The 19,546-nt window shown below is 41.0% G+C and overlaps 6 protein-coding genes and 1 long non-coding RNA gene across 9 annotated transcripts; 3 read left to right on the top strand and 4 right to left on the bottom strand.

The window, feature by feature from the left end:
• The first annotated feature begins 3 nt into the window (after positions 1 to 3).
• LOC127243247 (uncharacterized) lies at positions 4 to 1,649 on the top strand. Of its 2 annotated transcripts, XM_051263162.1 has the most exons (3): positions 4 to 838; positions 1,179 to 1,241; positions 1,533 to 1,649. In XM_051263162.1, exons 1-2 carry the CDS (start codon positions 181 to 183, stop codon positions 1,217 to 1,219), a joined length of 699 nt encoding a protein of 232 aa, XP_051119119.1. In that variant the 5' UTR covers positions 4 to 180; the 3' UTR covers positions 1,220 to 1,241; positions 1,533 to 1,649. The 2 variants fall into 2 exon arrangements, with proteins under 2 accessions (XP_051119119.1, XP_051119120.1); XM_051263163.1 differs by lacking the exons at positions 1,179 to 1,241; positions 1,533 to 1,649 and having other exon boundaries at positions 8 to 1,105.
• Positions 1,650 to 1,859: 210 nt separating this feature from the next.
• On the bottom strand, positions 1,860 to 4,418 carry LOC127243244 (uncharacterized). Of its 2 annotated transcripts, none has more exons than XM_051263158.1 (8): positions 4,253 to 4,418; positions 3,481 to 3,661; positions 3,287 to 3,398; positions 3,108 to 3,190; positions 2,908 to 2,971; positions 2,703 to 2,820; positions 2,318 to 2,484; positions 1,860 to 2,162 (listed from the first exon to the last, which is right to left on the bottom strand). In XM_051263158.1, the coding sequence occupies exons 1-8, from the start codon at positions 4,344 to 4,346 to the stop codon at positions 2,094 to 2,096; spliced, it is 888 nt and encodes a 295-aa protein (XP_051119115.1). In that variant the 5' UTR covers positions 4,347 to 4,418; the 3' UTR covers positions 1,860 to 2,093. The 2 variants fall into 2 exon arrangements, with proteins under 2 accessions (XP_051119115.1, XP_051119116.1); XM_051263159.1 differs by having other exon boundaries at positions 4,257 to 4,404.
• Positions 4,419 to 4,935: 517 nt separating this feature from the next.
• On the bottom strand, positions 4,936 to 7,973 carry LOC127243243 (endoglucanase 6-like). Its single transcript, XM_051263157.1, has 6 exons — positions 7,527 to 7,973; positions 7,163 to 7,375; positions 6,743 to 6,943; positions 6,287 to 6,376; positions 6,022 to 6,186; positions 4,936 to 5,759 (listed from the first exon to the last, which is right to left on the bottom strand). The coding sequence occupies exons 1-6, from the start codon at positions 7,764 to 7,766 to the stop codon at positions 5,454 to 5,456; spliced, it is 1,215 nt and encodes a 404-aa protein (XP_051119114.1). The 5' UTR covers positions 7,767 to 7,973; the 3' UTR covers positions 4,936 to 5,453.
• A 1,965-nt stretch (positions 7,974 to 9,938) lies between these two features.
• On the top strand, positions 9,939 to 11,783 carry LOC127243240 (ethylene-responsive transcription factor ERF061-like). The gene is made up of 2 exons (XM_051263153.1): positions 9,939 to 10,228; positions 10,831 to 11,783. Exons 1-2 carry the CDS (start codon positions 10,170 to 10,172, stop codon positions 11,420 to 11,422), a joined length of 651 nt encoding a protein of 216 aa, XP_051119110.1. The 5' UTR covers positions 9,939 to 10,169; the 3' UTR covers positions 11,423 to 11,783.
• On the bottom strand, positions 11,766 to 15,800 carry LOC127243242 (uncharacterized). The gene is made up of 5 exons (XR_007836968.1): positions 15,687 to 15,800; positions 14,990 to 15,548; positions 14,593 to 14,828; positions 14,244 to 14,480; positions 11,766 to 12,053 (listed from the first exon to the last, which is right to left on the bottom strand). It is a non-coding gene; the product is annotated as an uncharacterized LOC127243242 (long non-coding RNA).
• Positions 14,005 to 15,709, top strand: LOC127243239 (probable WRKY transcription factor 53). Its single transcript, XM_051263152.1, has 3 exons — positions 14,005 to 14,534; positions 14,643 to 14,771; positions 14,968 to 15,709. The coding sequence occupies exons 1-3, from the start codon at positions 14,227 to 14,229 to the stop codon at positions 15,566 to 15,568; spliced, it is 1,038 nt and encodes a 345-aa protein (XP_051119109.1). The 5' UTR covers positions 14,005 to 14,226; the 3' UTR covers positions 15,569 to 15,709.
• Positions 15,801 to 17,136: 1,336 nt separating the features above from the next.
• On the bottom strand, positions 17,137 to 18,230 carry LOC127243241 (uncharacterized). The gene has a single exon (XM_051263154.1). The coding sequence runs from the start codon at positions 17,843 to 17,845 to the stop codon at positions 17,327 to 17,329; it is 519 nt and encodes a 172-aa protein (XP_051119111.1). The 5' UTR covers positions 17,846 to 18,230; the 3' UTR covers positions 17,137 to 17,326.
• Between the last annotated feature and the right edge of the window lie 1,316 nt (positions 18,231 to 19,546).

Genomic DNA, 19,546 nt, shown 5'->3' with positions numbered 1-19,546 from the left:
CCACAAAACAAAAGTGTGGGGTTGGGGTTTGTCTTTGTCTGTCATGTGCCTCTAATGAATTTTTTTCCTGCGCTCCGCTCCTTAGCTTAGCTTAGCTAAACCATCCTCCGACTCGTCTCGGCTCGACTCGATTGGATCCGATCCAGACAGCAGAGAGCAGACAGTAGTGCAGTAGTAGTAATGGCGAGCAGCAAGGGGCGCGCGGCGGAGCAGCAGCAGGCGTACATCCGGAAGCGGGCGAGCGGGCGGACGAACCTGGCGTCGTGCGTGGTGGCCAGCGTGTTCCTAAGCTTCCTGGTGATCGTGGCCTTCATCGTCTACTTCACCCTCTTCAAGCCGCGGGACCCCAACCTGGCCGTCAACGCCGTCCAGCTGCCGGCCTTCTCGTTCTCCGCCGCCAACTCCACCGTAAGCTTCACCTTCTCGCAGTACGTCACGGTGTCCAACCCCAACCGTGCCGTCTTCACCCACTACGACAGCTCCCTGCAACTCCTCCACGCCGGCCGCCAGGTAGGCTTCATGTTCATCCCCGCCGGCAAGATCGCCGCCGGAAGGACTCAGTACATGGCGGCCACCTTCTCTGTGCAGTCGTTCCCGATTCAGTTGGCCCCGCACGCCGACGCCGAGGAGCAAGGAATCAGCAGCGGCAGCGTGGCGCCGAACATAACGGATGGGGTCGGGGGCCTCAGCCGGGTGGGGCCGAGCATGGAGGTGGAGTCGAGGCTGGAGATGGCGGGGCGGGTGCGGGTGCTGCATTTCTTCACGCACCACGTGGAGGCCCGGGCGGACTGCCGGGTCTCCGTCTCTTTCTCCGATGGATCTGTGTTGGGGTTCCATTGTTAGATTCATCGTTTTACTAATTTGCTCCATTGAATTAATTAATTGCTATTATTATTATTATTACTATAAATGTTTTTGCTTCCTTGGAGTAGTGATTATTTATTAGTTGATGATGATCAAACTGTCTTGTCTTGTCCGGTGGTACCGCCGGGCTACAGCGATGCCTCCCTCAGCTCCGGCTCAGGCTCAGCTGATCTCATCTTCTAGCTAATTAATTTCCTTTGTGTAACTCCAACTGTGTATAAAAAGAGCTGAATTTGGGGCTTTTTTGCTTGCTGTGTATTCTTCCAATGAATCGATTAACTTGATTTATGGTGTGTGTGTGTGTGTTTGGGCAGGCAGGGGCAGGGGCACCTGCAGAGCCAGCTGGACTGGATGATGAATGTGGATGAGATGTGTTGGTAAGTAGATGAGCTGAGATGATCCACATTATACATAGGCATAGGCATAGGCATAGGCATAGGCGTATACACACAGTCACAGGCAGGCGTAGGGAGTCGGGGTGATCCATCCGTCCCACTTTCCTTTTCCTTTTCCTTTTCTTCGCTTTGCTTTTGCATATATAATGTGTGTGTGTAAATAAAGTTGCTTTTGGGTGGGGGTGGGGGTGGGGGTGGAGAGAGGAAAGCCAAGCCGTAGTAGTGATGTAGTGTAATGAGAAATGTGTGACCATTTTCTTCTTCTTGTTTTAGGGATTCGAGCAGACGAGACATACGGACAGTGGGTGGGTCCCGCTCCCGTTTCGGGCGGGCCTTATTAATGTTAATATTTTGAGTGGGTGGGTGGTTTTCCGTCTTTGAATAATTAATGAATAAATTACCACTATCAATTAAGTTTTGCTTTTCCCGCAAAATACTATTATTATTATTATTCACTCGGCGGCACTGTCTGATGAATTCAGCGAGTTACTTAGTGAGTGCGTTGCGTGCAGTGGTCCGCATAGTGATGGTGGAGATCTCCACAGTTGATTCATCTCCATGATTTATTAATTAATTAATTAATTAATTATTAAATCATACGCTTGGGGTACTATATTTATTAATAACAAGGAAGGAAGGAATCCACATCAGTAATTAATTAATGATATCATATGGTAACGGAGGAGTGCAGTGAGTGTCCCATGCCATGCACAAACCCAAAATGAAGGAAAATAATATATGCAAACCAAATCCATTCCAGCCTATTCTATTTGATCTGGTTTGATTCGATTCGATTCACCCCCTCCTTCCTTCGTGGCATGCCATGGTGTGGTATTAATAATCATCTTCACTTGTCATCTTGCAATAAGAATGAGTTCGCAAAGCTGCTAACCAAGAATCCACCTGACACATTAATGGGATGGATGAGACAACAACAACAATAATAACATTTATACTGAGAGGAAGGGGAGGACGGCACTGCCTGCATGCATATTAATTGACCATACCCGCACCCAGAGAAGCAGAAGCAGAAGCATAAGCATAAGCAGATAATGTACCTGTATCTCCGAGGCACTCGAGCACTCGTATCGCAGCCCATAACGAGTTAAGATGTAAAAGCAATGCAGCAAAGTGGGGGCGGTCCTATCATCTTCTCGTGTTACACAAGGAAGAGGACCAACTTCAACCACATCTGATAGCAGGGTTGAGTCCTGTGGACTTATATCTGCAAGACCGCATTTCACAACACAACACAACTCAACTCAACTCAACTCAGCCACAACCCCATCATAATTCATATGCAATCATCAATAATTGATCCATCCATCCATCCATCCATCCATCCATCCATCCATCCATCCCTCAATTACCATGAATTGTGGCAGCTTTTGGGGGGAAAAACAAACATTTATATCAGATCAAAGCAGTTAATTAATTAATTACCTGTTGCCTTTATATACAAATAGATACAAGACCCACTGAGGACAACATAGCGTGGAAGCCAATCGTCGACTTCAACATCATCTACTGGAGGAGGTTCTCCAGGAAATGTTGCCCATCTCTGAATTACAAACAGCATATACACATACATCAAAAAACAGTAAAATTCTGGGACAAGAAATTAACATTACGGAGAGTTCATCAATACCATCCGTAAGAATAGATATCCTGATAAATGAGCTGATCTCAATATCTCATTGATATGCTCTATCCTGACAACACAATAAAACAATTATAGTAATGATTAGAAGGTATAGTCAGAACAAAATGCTCCATTGTGATTCCATTTTGGATGGTTGGTATTAAGGATTAATAAAATGGTTGGTAACATTGATGGGCCCTGCTTACTGAGCTTTACAATGAGATTCTCGTTGGTCTAAAGCAGCTAGTTCTGATTGAAGTGCTTTCACCTCCACAGCACTTAACACAATCTGCAAATCCATAAGAGTTTTGAGTTTGAGTTTTCCATTGACAGAGATCAGATAATGTTTCTTCGAATGATAGCAGGCAAAAACTGTCAAATCTACCTTGTCTTCATCATTTTCACCTAACCCAAAAGACAGAGCCCTCAAGCTTAACATGTTCAAAAGTGATACAGCAGTTTTAAATTTCCGCCGAGCTCGTGTATGGCTTTTGGACCTAAGCTAAAACCAAAATAACCATGATCACCAATACGTAATATGAACTCGTTCCACATTGGATTGCTTCGAAGAAGTAATACCTCGAATCTGTATTAGACAGCGTTTGGCTCGATTGGTCTTCACTGGCAGAAGTTGAAGTGGCATAATCAGGAGTGCAGCTTCGAATAGTGTCTTCATTGGAAACTGAAGCAGTAAAATGATCTGGAAACACTTGTATTCCTCGAGGACCATCACCCATAGCACCTAACTCACTCGCAAAACCTGTATTAAATAGTTTAAGAAGTAAAATCTTAAGGTAAGCCTCCTCGTCGTATTATTTCCACAGATTCTTGCATATGAAACACTTTCTCATAAATAATTGAACGTAGGGATTCAAATGCCATCATAGCATACTTGATTCGTATTCAACTAACTCAATACCTTATTTTAACACCCAATCCAAATAAGCACTCCAACAAGAAGTTTTCAAGCCAAATTACTTTCATGAACAAATGATATATCATACAAAGTACCTAACTAATCATAGCCCACAAATCAATAACAAAACAGCTGCTTCCAAATATGGCAAAATAACACGTTCGGCTACATAAATTTTCCATAATATAACTACACGCCTATTCACCTTCAAATATAAAACTAACAAAATCTCCCCAAATCATCAATAAGACAAACGAAATCTAGCTCGTAGCTAAACCGATTTATGGAGGGAAGAAACTTAACACGCAACCTTAACAAAGCAGAAAACACCGGGAGAACCTACGTTTATGATTTAACTACATAGATCACAGCAGCAACTTGGAGTAGAATAAAAATAAAATTCCAAAGGCAGGGCTACAGGGAAGCAAGACGTACTAACACGTGGGAGGAGGGATCGGACGTCGGCGATTACCGAATGAGCGGGGAGACGTTCGGGCGGCGAATTTGTATTGGGATATCGTTGACGCATCGCCGGGAAAGAGGTGTTTTGCTAGTTGATGGGCATCGTGTCGGGTGGGTTTGTGTAATGACAATTATGCTCCTTGAATTTGTTCTTTATGAGTGATAACTACACGGAGGGTAATTTGGGGGTTTCGGTTGGGCATTATCAGCCTGGGCCAAGTTGTCATTTTGATTTTTGTTACGGTTACCGGAGAGTTGTTATGTATCATAATGATGATGACCAATGCTAGTAAGTACCATTTTAAATAGAACTTTCAGTATGAATGCTTTGATATAAAATATTATTGCATGAAATATTTTAATAATAAGAAAATATAGAGATTACATACAGTAATATCCTTCAGTATAATAGTAATCTATTGAACTAATTCTTAATTTATTGGTTTATTAAAGTTAAACTAAAGCCGAACACGTAGACTAGGCCAGGCCTGCCTAAAGATGAATCGGACTAGCCCAATACGTAGAGCGAGCTAAGAAAGCGTCTAAACCCAAGATGAGCGAGCCTGGTCACAATCAAGGAAAGATTAGACTTTAGAGAGGAGGAGGTATGTATGTGTATGTGTATGGTTTAAGCTGAAACAATGTAAGATTTAGGCTGAGACTAAATTATTATATATAACTATGCAAAATGCAAGTTTTAAAAATAATAGGGCATTACACACACATTTCAGTGGAGCCAGCCAGAAGACAAATAATTAAGCTAGCTGGGTAGTTCCTCATGGAAGAAAGAGGACGAGCACAAGACGACAGACAGGTATTATATTGGATCCTCTCTCCCATCTCTCCTTTCTTCTTCGTCTTCTTCTACTTGGCGCCACATCATCCTATACCCGCCGATCACTACTTATCTTCAATATTAATAATAACGACAATTAATTAGTGGGCTAGACAAGAGTGTAGCCGGACACCCATGTCTCTGCTGGAGAAGGAGCCGAGTGGATGTACACAAACTCCATGCTCTCTCCACTACCCAAGGAGTTTATCCACGCCGGAAACGTATAATAGGTAGACCTAGACGACGACGACGACGACGACGACTTGGACTTTGTCAGACCCCACAGCGATAGAGGGCCCTCCGTCTCCGCCGCCTTCCCAATGAAGAGCTTCAAATGCTTCACGGAGATTTAGAAAAGGAGAGAAGCTCGGAGGGGGCAACACGGACGCCGCCGCCATCAGCGCAATGGAGGGACTCGCCGGCAGATGTGAGATAATCAGAATAGACTGATGTGAGGAAGGAAGCGCTGGTAACAAACTGCATATTATTCCACCTCTGCGTGAAAATGAGACCCCCAGGAGTCTTGTGGACATTGCCAACGGCGCCGCCCTTACCCAGACATGAACACATGAACAGCTCCGCCTTCTCTCGGTACTTGTCCAACACTGGTAGTGCATGATGAATCCCCTTTCCATCCATCAAAAACTGCATATATAAATAACTACACGCATCAATGATAGTACTATTAGCTAGCTAGTTGCATAAATTAAAAAGATCCTACTTCAATTTCCCAGAGAAGAGAATGATTGACTAGAATATTCAATTAAGCACCAGGCATATATACCATTCCTTTAATTTCCCTTATTTAGGAAATTAACCACAAGAAATAATAATTTCACATAGACTGTCTATAATTATAGTAATTAAAAATAAATAAAAATAAAATGTAGGTAGGTAGGTAGGGTACCTTGGCAACAAGGGTTTGGACACCAGCATACTTGACGTCCCACCCAAACGCAGTCATGGTCCAAGTGGTTCCCCCAAGTGCATCGCCATTGTCCGCTAGGTAATTCAAGTAGTACTCGTTGTCTGTTGCCTTGTACAGCCATGCCGCTGCCCACAGCAATTCATCCTGCACCCCCCACAAATAAATTAGAATTATAATAAAATGGGAAATCTTAATATCATATTAACAATACTAGAGAAATTTATGAGGAGAATCATCAACATACGGCGTAGCCGCTGACGGATCGGTAATACTCCTGTGCTACCGTAATGCTATTGTCATAGTTACCCCTGTACTTGTCCGCAAATTCGAAGAGCTGGGTATGAAAAAGGAAAAACACACCCACTGTTCAGGTCAGTGCAATTGTATTTAATTAATTGGAGAAGAGGAGAGGAGAGGAGAGGAGAGGAGAGGAGAGAGGAGAAGATTTGGTCGTGGTGGAGCCCAGTCCAGTCCAGTCCAGTCCAGCCCTCTGGTAAACTGCACCGACCACAGCCACAGAACTTTTAACACAGTCTTGCTGGCTGGCAGGCTGACTGAACCTAACGTAACTGCTCTCAATAACTGTTGCTATTCTTTCTTTTACTAACCGAAACATCTCTCTCTCTCTCTCTCTCTGACGCCCGTACTTACCTGATTGATTATTGAGTGAAATCGGAGATGAAAAACACGTACTAATTACCTGATTGGCCTGCTCGAGGAGCTGTGCTGAATAGGAAACATTATGACCGCAAAAAACGATGGAAGCTGCGGCCATGGCGGCGGCTGTCTCACCCGCGAGGTCAGATCCGGGATGGCTGGAATCGATCTTATAAGCAGCCCGGGAGGTGGTCATGTCCTCTGGCCTTTGCCAGCATTCATGATCCGTGTTTCCATCCCCAACCTGTTTGTTGCCTCAGCCAAATACACGACGACGGCCAATCAACGAACGACATCCATAATTGTTGTTTTGATTAATTAAGAAACATACATACATACATACATACATAAATACATACACACACAAGTTGAGAATGATTTTATCAATTCGTATCATCAAATTGAAGCTGTAAATTAATTAATTGAGGAATTCGGCTAAGTAATTAATTAATTACTTGATTACCTGGCCGTAGAGGACGTAAGGTTGGGGATGCGCTTTGATGAGATAGTCAGTTCCCCATTTGACCGCATCAATGGCGTGGTGAAGCTCTCCAGCGGAAGCGATTTGGTTTCCGTATTCGATAATGCTCCAGGACAGCATGGTGATTGTGAACGCCATCGGCAAACCAAACTTGACGTTATCACCTGCATCGTAGTATCCTCCAACGAGGTCCACCTGAAATGAATCATCCATCAAATTAAAAATAATAAATCAATTCAAATTCAGCGTCGATCGAACAATCGCTAGCTAGCTATTAAATCGATGTTCAATAAACGAATCAATTAAGAAGATTCCGTAAGGTGTTGGGTTAAGTCCCGCAACGAGCGCAACCCTCGTGTTTAGTTGCCCTCGTTGAATTTGGAACCCTCCACTGCACTCTCTGATCCCTCGGCAAGTAGCCAGATCTCTGAGCTTCGAAGAACAAAAGGCTCTTGGAAAGAGCTTCGCCGTAGTCATACCCGGCTGCCATCAATGCCGGTGAGAACAGCGCTCCAGTAGCCAAAAACAGGGGACCAATTGGAAGAAGAAGACAAATCGAAGACACGGATATCTTCCCCATTGCCATCCGCTAGTTCCCAATTAAGCTCCAACACGAAGAAATTCGCAATTGGGGAGTGTGGGAGGGAGGAAGGGAGGTTGGATTTGGAATAGCAGAGAGGTAGCTTAGGGGACGCAGAATTTATGGAAAAAGGATGGCATATACCGACTGCAGTCGGGTACAGTGAAGGAAGCAAATCTGGCCTGGCAGCACTGCACCTGCACCTGCACCTGCACATACATCTTTTTCTTAAATTTACTTATACTAATAATAATAATAATAATAATAATATATTTATACTTGTAATTCATGATTAAGTAAGCATTAATTAAATAAGAGAGCTAATAATTGTGAATTTTCAAAAAACAACAGCTTTTTAATTTGCTGACACCATTACTTTTATAATAATAATAATAAGAGGAAACACAACAATACATATGATCGATTAATAATACTATTTCCAAGCCATATTAATTTATTATTAAATAATGATAGAATATTTTGAATGGTCAAATAATTAGTTTACATCGTATTGTATTTGGTGAAAAAAGATGATCAATTCTAAAATATATAAATGAGGAATGAAACAGAACAGAATTTGGAGAGTGGCCAACATTTATAAAATAGCATGCATGTACATGGTTGAAAAATGAGTTGCTATCGGAGATGTGGCAGACTGTTGGTTAAAATATCATATGTAATGTATTAGACTACAGTAGTATTATATACTAGTCAGAAGTGGAGAAAGTTAGGTAATACTTATTTGATAATATTAATTAGCTACTTGGCTCGGGAAATATTTATTATAACAATAACAATTATAGGGAGGGAGAGTAAAGTATGGATGCATGCATGGCAGGTCCAGGTCCAGGTGTGTATCGGAGGGGATCCTCAGCATCATCTCCTCCCTGCCCTACACACACCCATGTTAGATATACAGGTGTGTGATGATGCTGAAAATGGGGAAGGGAGGTGTGATGCTGAGGATCTCCTCTCAAGTATGTATGTATGTATGTATCTGTTACTGCATGTGTTTGTTGGGTTAGGCTTGACCAACCACAAATGTTGGAACCAACCTAACACCCGTACAGATTTATTTTTGAATATTCTCCAAAAAGCCTCGTACTAGTAAAGTATATATGAGACTTACAAAGTGTGAAATTTTCTTTACATATTTCGACGTGGGACACCCCAACATTTTATAATAATAATATATCTATAATTATTTATTTTTATATATTATAAATATTTTATAAAAATAAATATTATTAATGATAACTCAAGAATCACATGTTGAAATAATTAAAATTAATTATTTTTAAATATAATTCAAATTATAAAAAATAAAAAAAAATATTAAAAATATATATATATATATATAAACCGATCATTCAAATCGTAATCGGTGATTTTTAAATAATAATTGAAACCAACAAATTGTAACCAAACTGCATATAATATTAAGATTGCTTATGTTTTTATTCAATAATATAATATTAAAATTATTCTTTTTGTAATTTTTTTAAAATTTAATAATATGATACTATTTTTTTTTTATTTGTAATTGTGTAAATTGTTTTTATTTTATTTTAATTGATAATTCGACTATATAAAATAATACAGATATACAAAGTATCGTGGAGAGCCCGTCTAAGATAGCAAATGTGTATATATATATATATATATATCCCACCACGTCGGCCAAAAACGACGAGACGGAGTTGTTATTTAATTTAGTAATCGCGTGAAACGGGTAAGGGAAACAAAATGGTAAATAAGACAAAAGAAACGCATTAAAGGTGGCCGCGTAGCTTTCTGTCTGGCTAGGTTAGGTGGTTGGTGTGACCAAGTCGTCTTGCATTGCATCCTAATCCTAATCCTAATCCTATTCCTATTCCTAGCCAGCTTGCTTTAGTACGCACAAAAAAATATGCCTTTGTTGTTATTATTATCATTATAAGAAATTTAAAAAGTCAACCCAGCCCTATCATTATTATTTTTTCTTTAAAAAAGAAAGTTCAAAACTCTTTTCGGTTTGAAATTAATTTATAAAATTCTAAAATTATTTAAAATACTAAATTACTATTCATTATAAAATAATAATAATACAATTTATTAATTTAATATCGTATGGCTACTCATATCTTGCAGGAAAGAGAGTGTAAATTATAAAAATTTAAAATCAAACAAAATTCGAAGTAATACTCCACTATCAAAGAAAATATCACCGGTTGTCCGTAATAATTTGGTGTAATAATTCGATGAACTTATGACCTTGGGATCGTATATTCAAACTCCTCCCATGTAGGTCTGCCACATAATATATATATATATATACATACATATCACCTGTACAATAAATTCAAAAAGTTGCTTCTTGGCCTGCGAGGATCGTGAAGGTATTGTAGTCCTTTCACGCGACCGCCATCAATGCGCATCCCCTGCCAACTGCAACGACAACCGGATTCTTCTTCCTTCATGATCCGCAGGTAGGTAGGTAGGTAGCTATAAATTTACCAAGTTGGAAATCATTTTCTTCAGACCTGCCTAACTGCAACACACAAAAAACAACCCCCAGTACCAGTAGCTCTCTTCCCATTCCAACATTCCGGCCGAAATTAAAACCCTACATAAATCATCCCTCACCTCTCCCTCGTGGGTGTTTTTTCTTTTCTTTTTTTTTTTTCTCCTGTTCTTGGAACAATGAATCAATCATTCAAACATAGTACCATCTCTACTTTCCTAGGCCTAGTTTCCTAATTAATCCCACCCCACCCCAAGCAGTTTGCTCCTCCTCCTCCTCTTCCTCCTTACTTAAATCGAGCAAATTCGGGGACTCTTTTTTTCAGTGCCCTGTTTCCTGTTTCCCCCCAATTCGATTGGATCGGAAACCCTAATATCTCAACTTCAGTTACTTACAGATGAGGAGGAGATTACAAGAAATGAGTCCTAATTTCCCTGGTGACTTCAGCATCAGCAATTCTCTGTCGCAGCTCATTGTGAGCAGCAATTCGAACACAATCGATTCGATTTTCTCATGCTGTGTTTATAACAATGATCCGCATCCGATCAATAATAATAATAATAATAGTCTATGCGAGGTGCCGCGAGGTTCATCACCATCAGTGTACTTGCAGCAGAGGGAGCAGGTCCATGATCGATTAATGTTGTCGAATGGGAATGGGAATGTGAAGAGGAAGGTGTACAGGGGGGTGCGGCAGCGGCACTGGGGCAAATGGGTGGCGGAGATACGGCTGCCGCAGAAGAGGGTGAGGGTGTGGCTGGGGACGTACGAGTCGGCGGAGGCGGCCGCATACGCGTACGACCGGGCAGCGTACAAGCTCCGCGGCGAGTATGCCCGCCTGAATTTCTCCAACCTGGTGGACCCGGGGGGGCTCATCGGGGAGGGGGACGCCGCCAGAGTAGAGAATGCGGTGGACGCAAAGATTGAGTCCATATGGCAGAAGAGGAAGAAGAGGACCAAGACCACGACGAAGAAGAAGTCTAATGATGATGGTGTTCTTCAAGTTCAACCGGATGCAGGTTTGGGGAAGAAAGAGGAATCGCTGGGCGTGGGCGTTTCTGGAGAAATGATGGAGCTGGGAGTGGCAGGGGTGCCGTCGTATGATCCAGAGTTAATTTGGGAAGTGCTTACTGCTGCTGCCACTACTAGTGCTACTTGACAGTTGGTGTGTTAGAAGAAGAAGAAGAAGAAGAAGAGCTGGAGGAGGAGGAAGTAGCCAGCAGCAGCAGCAGTCGGTTAATTGGTAATTGGTAATTGGTTGGTCGGTTGGTTCCACCCCTCGCATCGCATCCTTGACTGCCTTAAACCAGATACCACTGCTACTACTACTTACTGCCTGCTGCTAGAATACAGTTATACCAGTAAACAGACACACAAACCCACGTTTGCCTAATGTTTTGTTTCTCTGCTCTCCTCTCCTCTTCTCTTCTCTCCTCTTCTCTTCTCTTCAAATGGATGGTAGATCATACTACTAATAAATTAGTAAGTCAATCAATACAATCTTCTCTGCTTACAGCTTTTATATATCTAAAGACAGAAGAAGAAATGATGTAGCAGCAAGCTAGGAACATTTTATGCAAAATTTAGGATATGATAGGATGACAAGTAAATAAATATGCATGCATGTACAAGCCCAATTCACTTGACTTGAGCAGCTGCTGCAGGCTAAAATGCTTCTATTTCCTCCCTCTATCCAACGTTTGATTCAGCGGGTGGGGCAGAAAAAGAGACGCAGTGGCTGGCAGGTTGGAGATCGCTGGTAGCCTCGAAGCCGCCTCATCTGCACCAACCTGACACCAATGGACGTCAGACCTTTTTAGGCTGGAAATAAAGGCCATTGCAGACTGATTTTTAGACAACATCGACTTAGACGGGAAGACCATCGTTCTGCTCTTACACAGTTAAAAGCTTTCTTTTTGTTTTCTTTAACGATCCTCACACATCACATTACTCGTCTTTTTTAAAAAAAATATATATATAATGCATGTGTTGAGACTCAAATCCAAATCCCACATTGAAAGTTGAAAAAAAAATTTCACATCTTATAAGTCTTAAATCGAACTCTACTGGTATGAGAGAATATCCAAAAACAAATACGAAATAATCGCCAACAACATTTTCCTCCGTAATTTAAAAAATTACATGAGTTCTCTTCTTATTTAGGAAAATATTATACATAATCCTCTAAAATTACATTATTTTTTTTTTACATTTTCTAAAATATTGTACAAAAATTTTTAAAATACAAAAAAAAAATTAGTGTTATTTCTAAATCATAAATAAAAATTGTACAAACTTTTTAAACCACAAGTGGATTACAAACAATATTGCCTAAAAAATATATATACATTTTTATTTATATTAAAATAATTTGATTTTTAAGTTAAATTTAAATAAAAGTAAATCATATTTATATTATTGCGTAAAGTGAAAATTATGGGGTTCTGTTGAGTTTATATATATAGTTAAGGTAAGTAAAAATTCGTATTGAATCTAACCAAATTTTTTATTAACTAAATATATTTGATTCGAATATATATAGGGTGTGTTTGTCTGAGAATTTGAATTTTGAATTTAAATAGTAAAAATTTTGAATTTATATAGTTGTATGATGTAATATAAATAAACGTTGATGTGACGTTTTGAATGTAAAATTAATTTTTAGTGTAATATAAAAAATAAAAAATAAATGTTATATTTGAAAAAAAAAGGATGAATAGTGTATTTAAAATCCAATCTCCAAACAAACACACCCATACACATAATGTCTTGGTTACTCTTAGACACAAGAATTTATGAAAAATATAATTAATAAATAGTTGAAAATATATTAATAAAAATAATTAAGATACAATACAAATAATTATTTATTAAAACTAAAATGGGATGGGATGGAATGGAAAGGATTCAAATTAAACGACAACATGGTCTCTCTCTCTGGTTTGGTGTAGTCTGGTCTGACCCGATCTTATATCGACCCCATTCCTGCCTCGTTACACATACACCTCACAATCACAACACTACACTGCACCACGCGGATTCATTTCCCCAGATTCTTCTCTTTTCATTTCATTATCATTATTATTATTATTATTATTATCATTATTATTATTATTATTATGATTTGTCTTTCTCCTCCTCATTCCTCACTCTTTGACATATGCTTTTTCCTCTTTGAATCGGTCAGTTCAGCTATTCAGAATCTTCCACTCCCCTCCCCCTCTGGAATCTATTCATACCATCACCCATTTCACCTCTCTAATGTAATCATAATCTAAATTCAATAAGCCCCCACCCCACCCCCAATTAATACCATATATAATACTATATATAATTCAAACCACCTCTTTTGGCATTAAAACACGACCCACCATCATCCTTCTCCATACAGCAAGCATTGATGACAGACAGATTTGAATAACTAACTAATTGTATTATTATTAATAGTAAACCATATAAATAAGTGTGTGTTGAATTGGTCGTCGTCACTAGCACAGACACACACTCGTCCTTTCACTATACGTTCCAATATGACCAAAGACTGGTCCACGCAGAGCAAACTCACTCGGTTTCTCCAGTCAAACTTCAACTCTCTCTCTCTCTCTCTACCAATCTTATTCTTATCTCTTAATTCAAATCTTTTCTTCTTCCACTCCCGTTACAACAATTTTCTCTTCTTTTCTTTTCAATTCTTTTGTCCGTGTGGCTCTGTTATTAGTCACTAATAATTCTCCTCTCTCTCTCTCTCTCTCTCTCTCTCTCTCTCTTATATATATATATATGAACCCCTAGCAGCAAGCAAGCTATAATATCCCAACATAACAAACACCTCCAACTCTCTCCACTGTTATAGCTGGAGGCTTCCCATCTAACATATATGAACAAGCAATTCCTCTGAGAGTAGACCACCACACCATTGAAAACAAAACAAAAAAAAAAGAAAAGAAAAGAAAAGAAAAAGAAATGGAGAGTGCACTTACCTGGGAATACATGTCACTGGTGAATGAGCTGACGCAGGGAATGGAGAGGGCAAATCAGCTCCGGCTCCACTTGTCGTCCACGTCTCCCTCCGAAGCCCATCACCTTCTTCTGCAGAGAATATTGTCTTCTTACGAGAAGGCTCTCATGATCCTCAAATGGAAGGGATCAGAGAGGGAGGCAGCATCTGCTGTCCTGGAGGGTTCCGTTTCCGTCGACGGGAGTCCCAAAAGTGATGACTTGAACAAGAATTTCAAGGACCATCATCAGGAATTCGGTGCCGTCAAGAAGAGGTTAGTTTATTCGTTTATTTCTCATTGGGAGGGAGGCATAATATGAAATTCAGCTTACCTGACCCGACCCGACCTGACCAACAATGTTTCTTGATCCCGCTACTCTAGGAAGCTTCAGCCCACGTGGACAGAACAAGTGAGGGTTAATTCGGACAATGGGCTCGAAGGGCCAATCGATGACGGATACAGCTGGAGGAAATATGGACAGAAGGACATCTTGGGTGCCAAGTATCCAAGGTTTGTTCTGTTCTGTTCTGTTGTTCTGTTCTGCTCTGCTCTGCATGCCATTATTTCCTATATGGATGAAAAGAGCAAAGAAGAAGAAAGCTATTGGTGTATTCATTAAGACAAAAATAGTCATACTACTCCAGTTAGTAATAAAACGGTATGTGTATATTCCTCCTAATTATTCCTTTCCTGGTGCTGTCCACAGGAGCTATTATAGATGCACATACCGCATGGTTCAAAACTGCTGGGCAACTAAGCAGGTGCAGAGATCCGATGAGGACCCAACCGTGTTTGACCTCACGTATAAAGGGACACACACATGCAACCAGTCAACTACTGCAGTCGCAGTGCCGCCTCCGCCAGCATCCCCTGAAAAGAAAGAAAGCAAACTACAAAACCAGACTCTAATGAACTTGAAAGCTAACCTCAAGGTTAGCACCGACAACTTGGATGACAAGGGAGCACCGTCTTCCTTCTCTTTCTCATCAACAAATGCATGCCGGGACAACACAGCAAACCAATATTTTCCTCTTACCAGTCTTCCCTACGACAATCACCTGGGAGCATACTCTCCATTATTTTTATCTCCTGCAACGCCCGAGTCTAATTACCTTTCTACAGCAACCCACCAACTTAAAAGCCTTGGAGGGACTCAAAACTATCAACACTCGGAATCTGATGTTGCAGAAATAATCTCAGCCAATGCATCAACAAGCAATTCTCCTATAGGAGGCATGGAGTTCCCATTAGATCGGCTAGAGCTAGACCCAAGCTTCCCGTTCGACACTGAAGGATTTTTCACATAATATAGCTTTAAGAGCTGGCAACGTTAAGATATATATATATATATGTTCTGCAGCTATGATCGTTTATCTAGGCATCTAATATAATTTTAAAAGTGAGGAACAAATAATCTGTAAATACCGAATTTGCAGATTGCAGCTGAATTAACATTGCTCATTCAGTAAAAAGGAACCAAACCAGACAATTAAAACAGAAGCAGCAACTCATTTTCACCAGCAACCTATCAACCTAGTCCTGGCATGCCAATTCATAAATTTGTGATAGTTAGTTAACATGTGCGATATCTCTGAAAAACGACTAGCAGCAAATATTGCAGGAAACAGGGAACTGTTACTGTGAATGCCTGCTGGTACTCAACAACTTAGGAATAGAAGTATTGCGAGAATATAATTAGGTTTTTTTACCTCACGCAAAGCCAGGAGTTAATATCGCATCAGGCTTAAAAAGGATCGATGAATTAAAGCCAAGTATTATAAGATCACTGATGGGCAGGCAACAATTAACTCCAATTTTGTTTTGTTGTTTTCAAAGAGAAACATAATTAAGAATATAACTGGAGAGACCGAAGCGGGAAATAGAGAAAGAAAACCAGAGAATATTTTAAGCAAACTAGGTAATATCACAATGTAGAACGAACCAACAAGATACAAACGGCAACAAAGAGAAAGCAGAGACAAAAAAAAAACCTATGCCGCAGAATCAACCTTTGATCCGCTGCCGCTGGAAAAAGTTGCCCCGTGCGTGTGCATCTTGGCTTTCCCATTTCCTTTCCAGAGTATGGGAGCTCTATTCGCGTTCTTTTCTGGGAACGAGTTGTGACTGTGCCGCTGCACCTCCAAAGCTTGGCTCGAAACCCCAAGAAATGGATTCTTTGTTGGGTGGGGTGTGGTGGGGGTGGGTCTCGTTAGACTTGAAGATGGCTTGAAACAAAGGCTATGAATAGTGTATTGTAGTTTAGCCCATCGGGTCCTGGAGTTAATAAGTAGTAGTAATAATTTTGGCCCAAGGAATCGTCTACTTATCATCAGATCTCAAATGAGTATGTTGAAGAAAAGAGCCCAAGCAGCTGCTGCGCTGCCTAACCCCAGCCACAGCCAGTGACACGTGTCTTTACTTCATCAGAAAATCAATCCAGCCAGCCGATAAAAATCACTACTACTACTACTAAATCCAAACGAGTGAGCCGAACCACAGAAATACTTTACCAACGTATGCTAGGCATGAAAAGAAAATTCAATCCAATTCATAACTCTGCTTGAACACCTAATTGGGTTCTTTGCCTTTCCCGCCCGGCCGGCCTGTGAAGGTGAACGAACCACGTCCTAATTGAGTCACTCTGGTCTGCTGATATGTATTAGTGTAGGGCTTCCGTCATGATCGATCCCCTCCGCTTAGGAGTTCGGAGGGAGTTAGTTAATGGCGGGGAGGGAATAGAAATATAGAATAGATAGATAGGAGGAGGTTCGGCAGTTTGACGGGTAGCAGCATAAAGGCGTGTTTTTACAATTAGTTTGGGATCATTTTACTTCATTATAATGCAGTCCCAACTCCCAAATCTCAATCCAAAAAAGAAACAGAAAACTATGGGTGTATACATGATGTATGTTCAATATAATGACTCGTATTCAGGGAGATGGAGATGATACTTACTACTTAATTAGTCTAAGCAATCGAACAATTCCTTGGTTGGTTCACTGAGTATGACCTATTGAACAAGACAAGAGTGTTTCTTATTGATCGGATTTCCAGCAGACAGAGTATCACGAGTAAATACCCGTGGGCAGGTGCAGGAGCGACGACGACGTCCTGTGAGCAGGCACCCTCTCCGACGCCATCCTCCTGAGAGGCCCCGGCCCCGGCGCTCCTGATCTGTCCAACTCCTCGTCCTCCGGAATGGCGGAAAGCGCCCCCGCGGAGGCTTTATCGTAGAAGACATAATAAGAGAATCGGTCCTTCGCAACCGCGTTTTCTTTACTTGCACTACTACTACTGCTGCTGCTGCTTTTTTTGGTGAAGAGGGTGCGCAGAGAACGCGTCAGCAGCTGCAGTTTTGTCGCCGGGGGCTTCAGCCTCTTCTCCGGCACGGCCATGCCCATGCCCATGCCCATGGCGGAGTGGAGGTGCTGCTGGAAGGACTTGACCTCGAAGGAGTCGTACAAGGAGCTGCCACAGTCCCAAATCGTCGGCGGGGGAGGAGGAGGACGCTCAGATTTCGATCGCGAGAGCTGTGGCGGTCGTGGCAGTGGCAGTGGCAGTGGCCGGGGCAGGGGGTTCTCCATTTTATAGTAGTAATAAAACACCCAACCCGATTTGCTTGATATAAAATGCAGCTTACCCCTCTGGTCTGTTCTGGTATGGTATGTATTATGTATAACTATAACGTATTCCCTTCCCTTCCTGCTTCTAAATTATTTGATGGTGGGTGAGGTGAGGTGAGGTTTGGGGATGGATAATTATATATATAGAGAGAGAGAGAGGGAGGGAGGGGGGAGAGAGGGAGCAAACAAGCGCTGCGCGTCTCCGCCTGAACGACGTCGCATGAGGCGTGCATAATGACAAATAAATACGACGACTACTAGGATTATAATAATGCCAGAAATGAAGACGAAACGGCATGTGCTGCAGATGTCTCTCCCTTTCCTCCTCCTCTTCCTCCGTCCAATCTCCCTCGTGTAAACACCTACTACTACTAGACTACTATTTTATTGGTAATTGGCACGAGAGAAATATGTATGTTTGGAATTTTCAGCGAGTCTCTCTTTCTCTCTGCCTGTCTGTGTCTCTGCCTGTCTGTGTAAAGTGTGAAGAATTTCTTTCTTTATTGTCTCGTGTTGAGATGTGAGGTTGATGATATAAAAAACATGATTAAAGAACATAGCAAAATAAGAGAATGTTTTCTTTCAAATTTTCATTTAAGATATGAAAAATATATATTTCTGATTGCATGGAAATCAGTTCCAGAGATCTAATATAAATTTAGATAATTGATCCTAAGAGAATATTGTACTATCTCTGCATAAATGGAATCTAATAACAAATTATGTTAATTTTAGAATGATCAAGAATGTGTGATTGGGCTCTCATGGATAGGGCTCCTCTATACGGGCTTCTCTCCACATTCCCCCCTCAAGATGAATTTGGATAGTATATCCCAAGTTTAACTTGCAACATACGTGACGAAGTTGGGCAACTGACAATCCCTTTGTAAATACATCAGCCAATTGTCTTTCAGATGGTACAAACTGAAGGGTGATAACACCTTCTGCAAAATGATGGTGAATGAAGTGGCAATTCACATCTATATGTTTGGTTCTTTCATGATGAACTGGATTTTTCACCATATAAATTGTGGACTGATTATCGCAGCAAATTGGTACAGGCGAGGTGACGGAAATTTGCAGCTCATGCATCAAGTATGTCACCCACAGTACCTCAGAAACTGTGGCGGCCAATGCCCTATACTCTGCTTCAGCGGAAGGCTTAGCCACAGTTGTTTTCTTCTTGGTTTTCCACGATATAAGGCATGATCCAAGAAATAGGCAATAATCCGTAAAAGATTTCCGAGAGTCCAAGCATGACCCCCAGTCTGCATCTGAAAATGCCCTGAGTTTGAGCTCCGTACTGGCTGGAAAGATGAGATGTAAGTTCATGGTTCCCTTCAAATATCTTAAAATCCGTTGTACAACCTTCCAATGTTCAGTAGTTGGATTGGCCATGAATTGGCTCAGCTGTTGAAAGGTCTGGTCTTGTCATGGTGAGATATAGGAGTCTTCCCACAATGCGTCTGTAGTTTCTAGGATTTGAGAGGACCTGTCATTTATCTTGTTGAAGTTTCCAGCTTGTGACAAATGGAGTGTCACAAGGCTTAGCATCTTGCATTCCAATCTCCAAAAGAATATCTTGAATCAGTTTATGGTGGGAGACAAACCTGCAACAGATCTTTCAATTTGGATTCCAAGAAATAAGTCAGCTTGGTTCAG

This window comes from Andrographis paniculata, unplaced genomic scaffold, assembly GCF_009805555.1.
Source record: "Andrographis paniculata isolate CXL003 unplaced genomic scaffold, ASM980555v1 Contig95END, whole genome shotgun sequence".
Classification (NCBI taxonomy): Eukaryota; Viridiplantae; Streptophyta; class Magnoliopsida; order Lamiales; family Acanthaceae; genus Andrographis; species Andrographis paniculata.
This window is presented reverse-complemented; position numbering and strand designations above follow the sequence as displayed.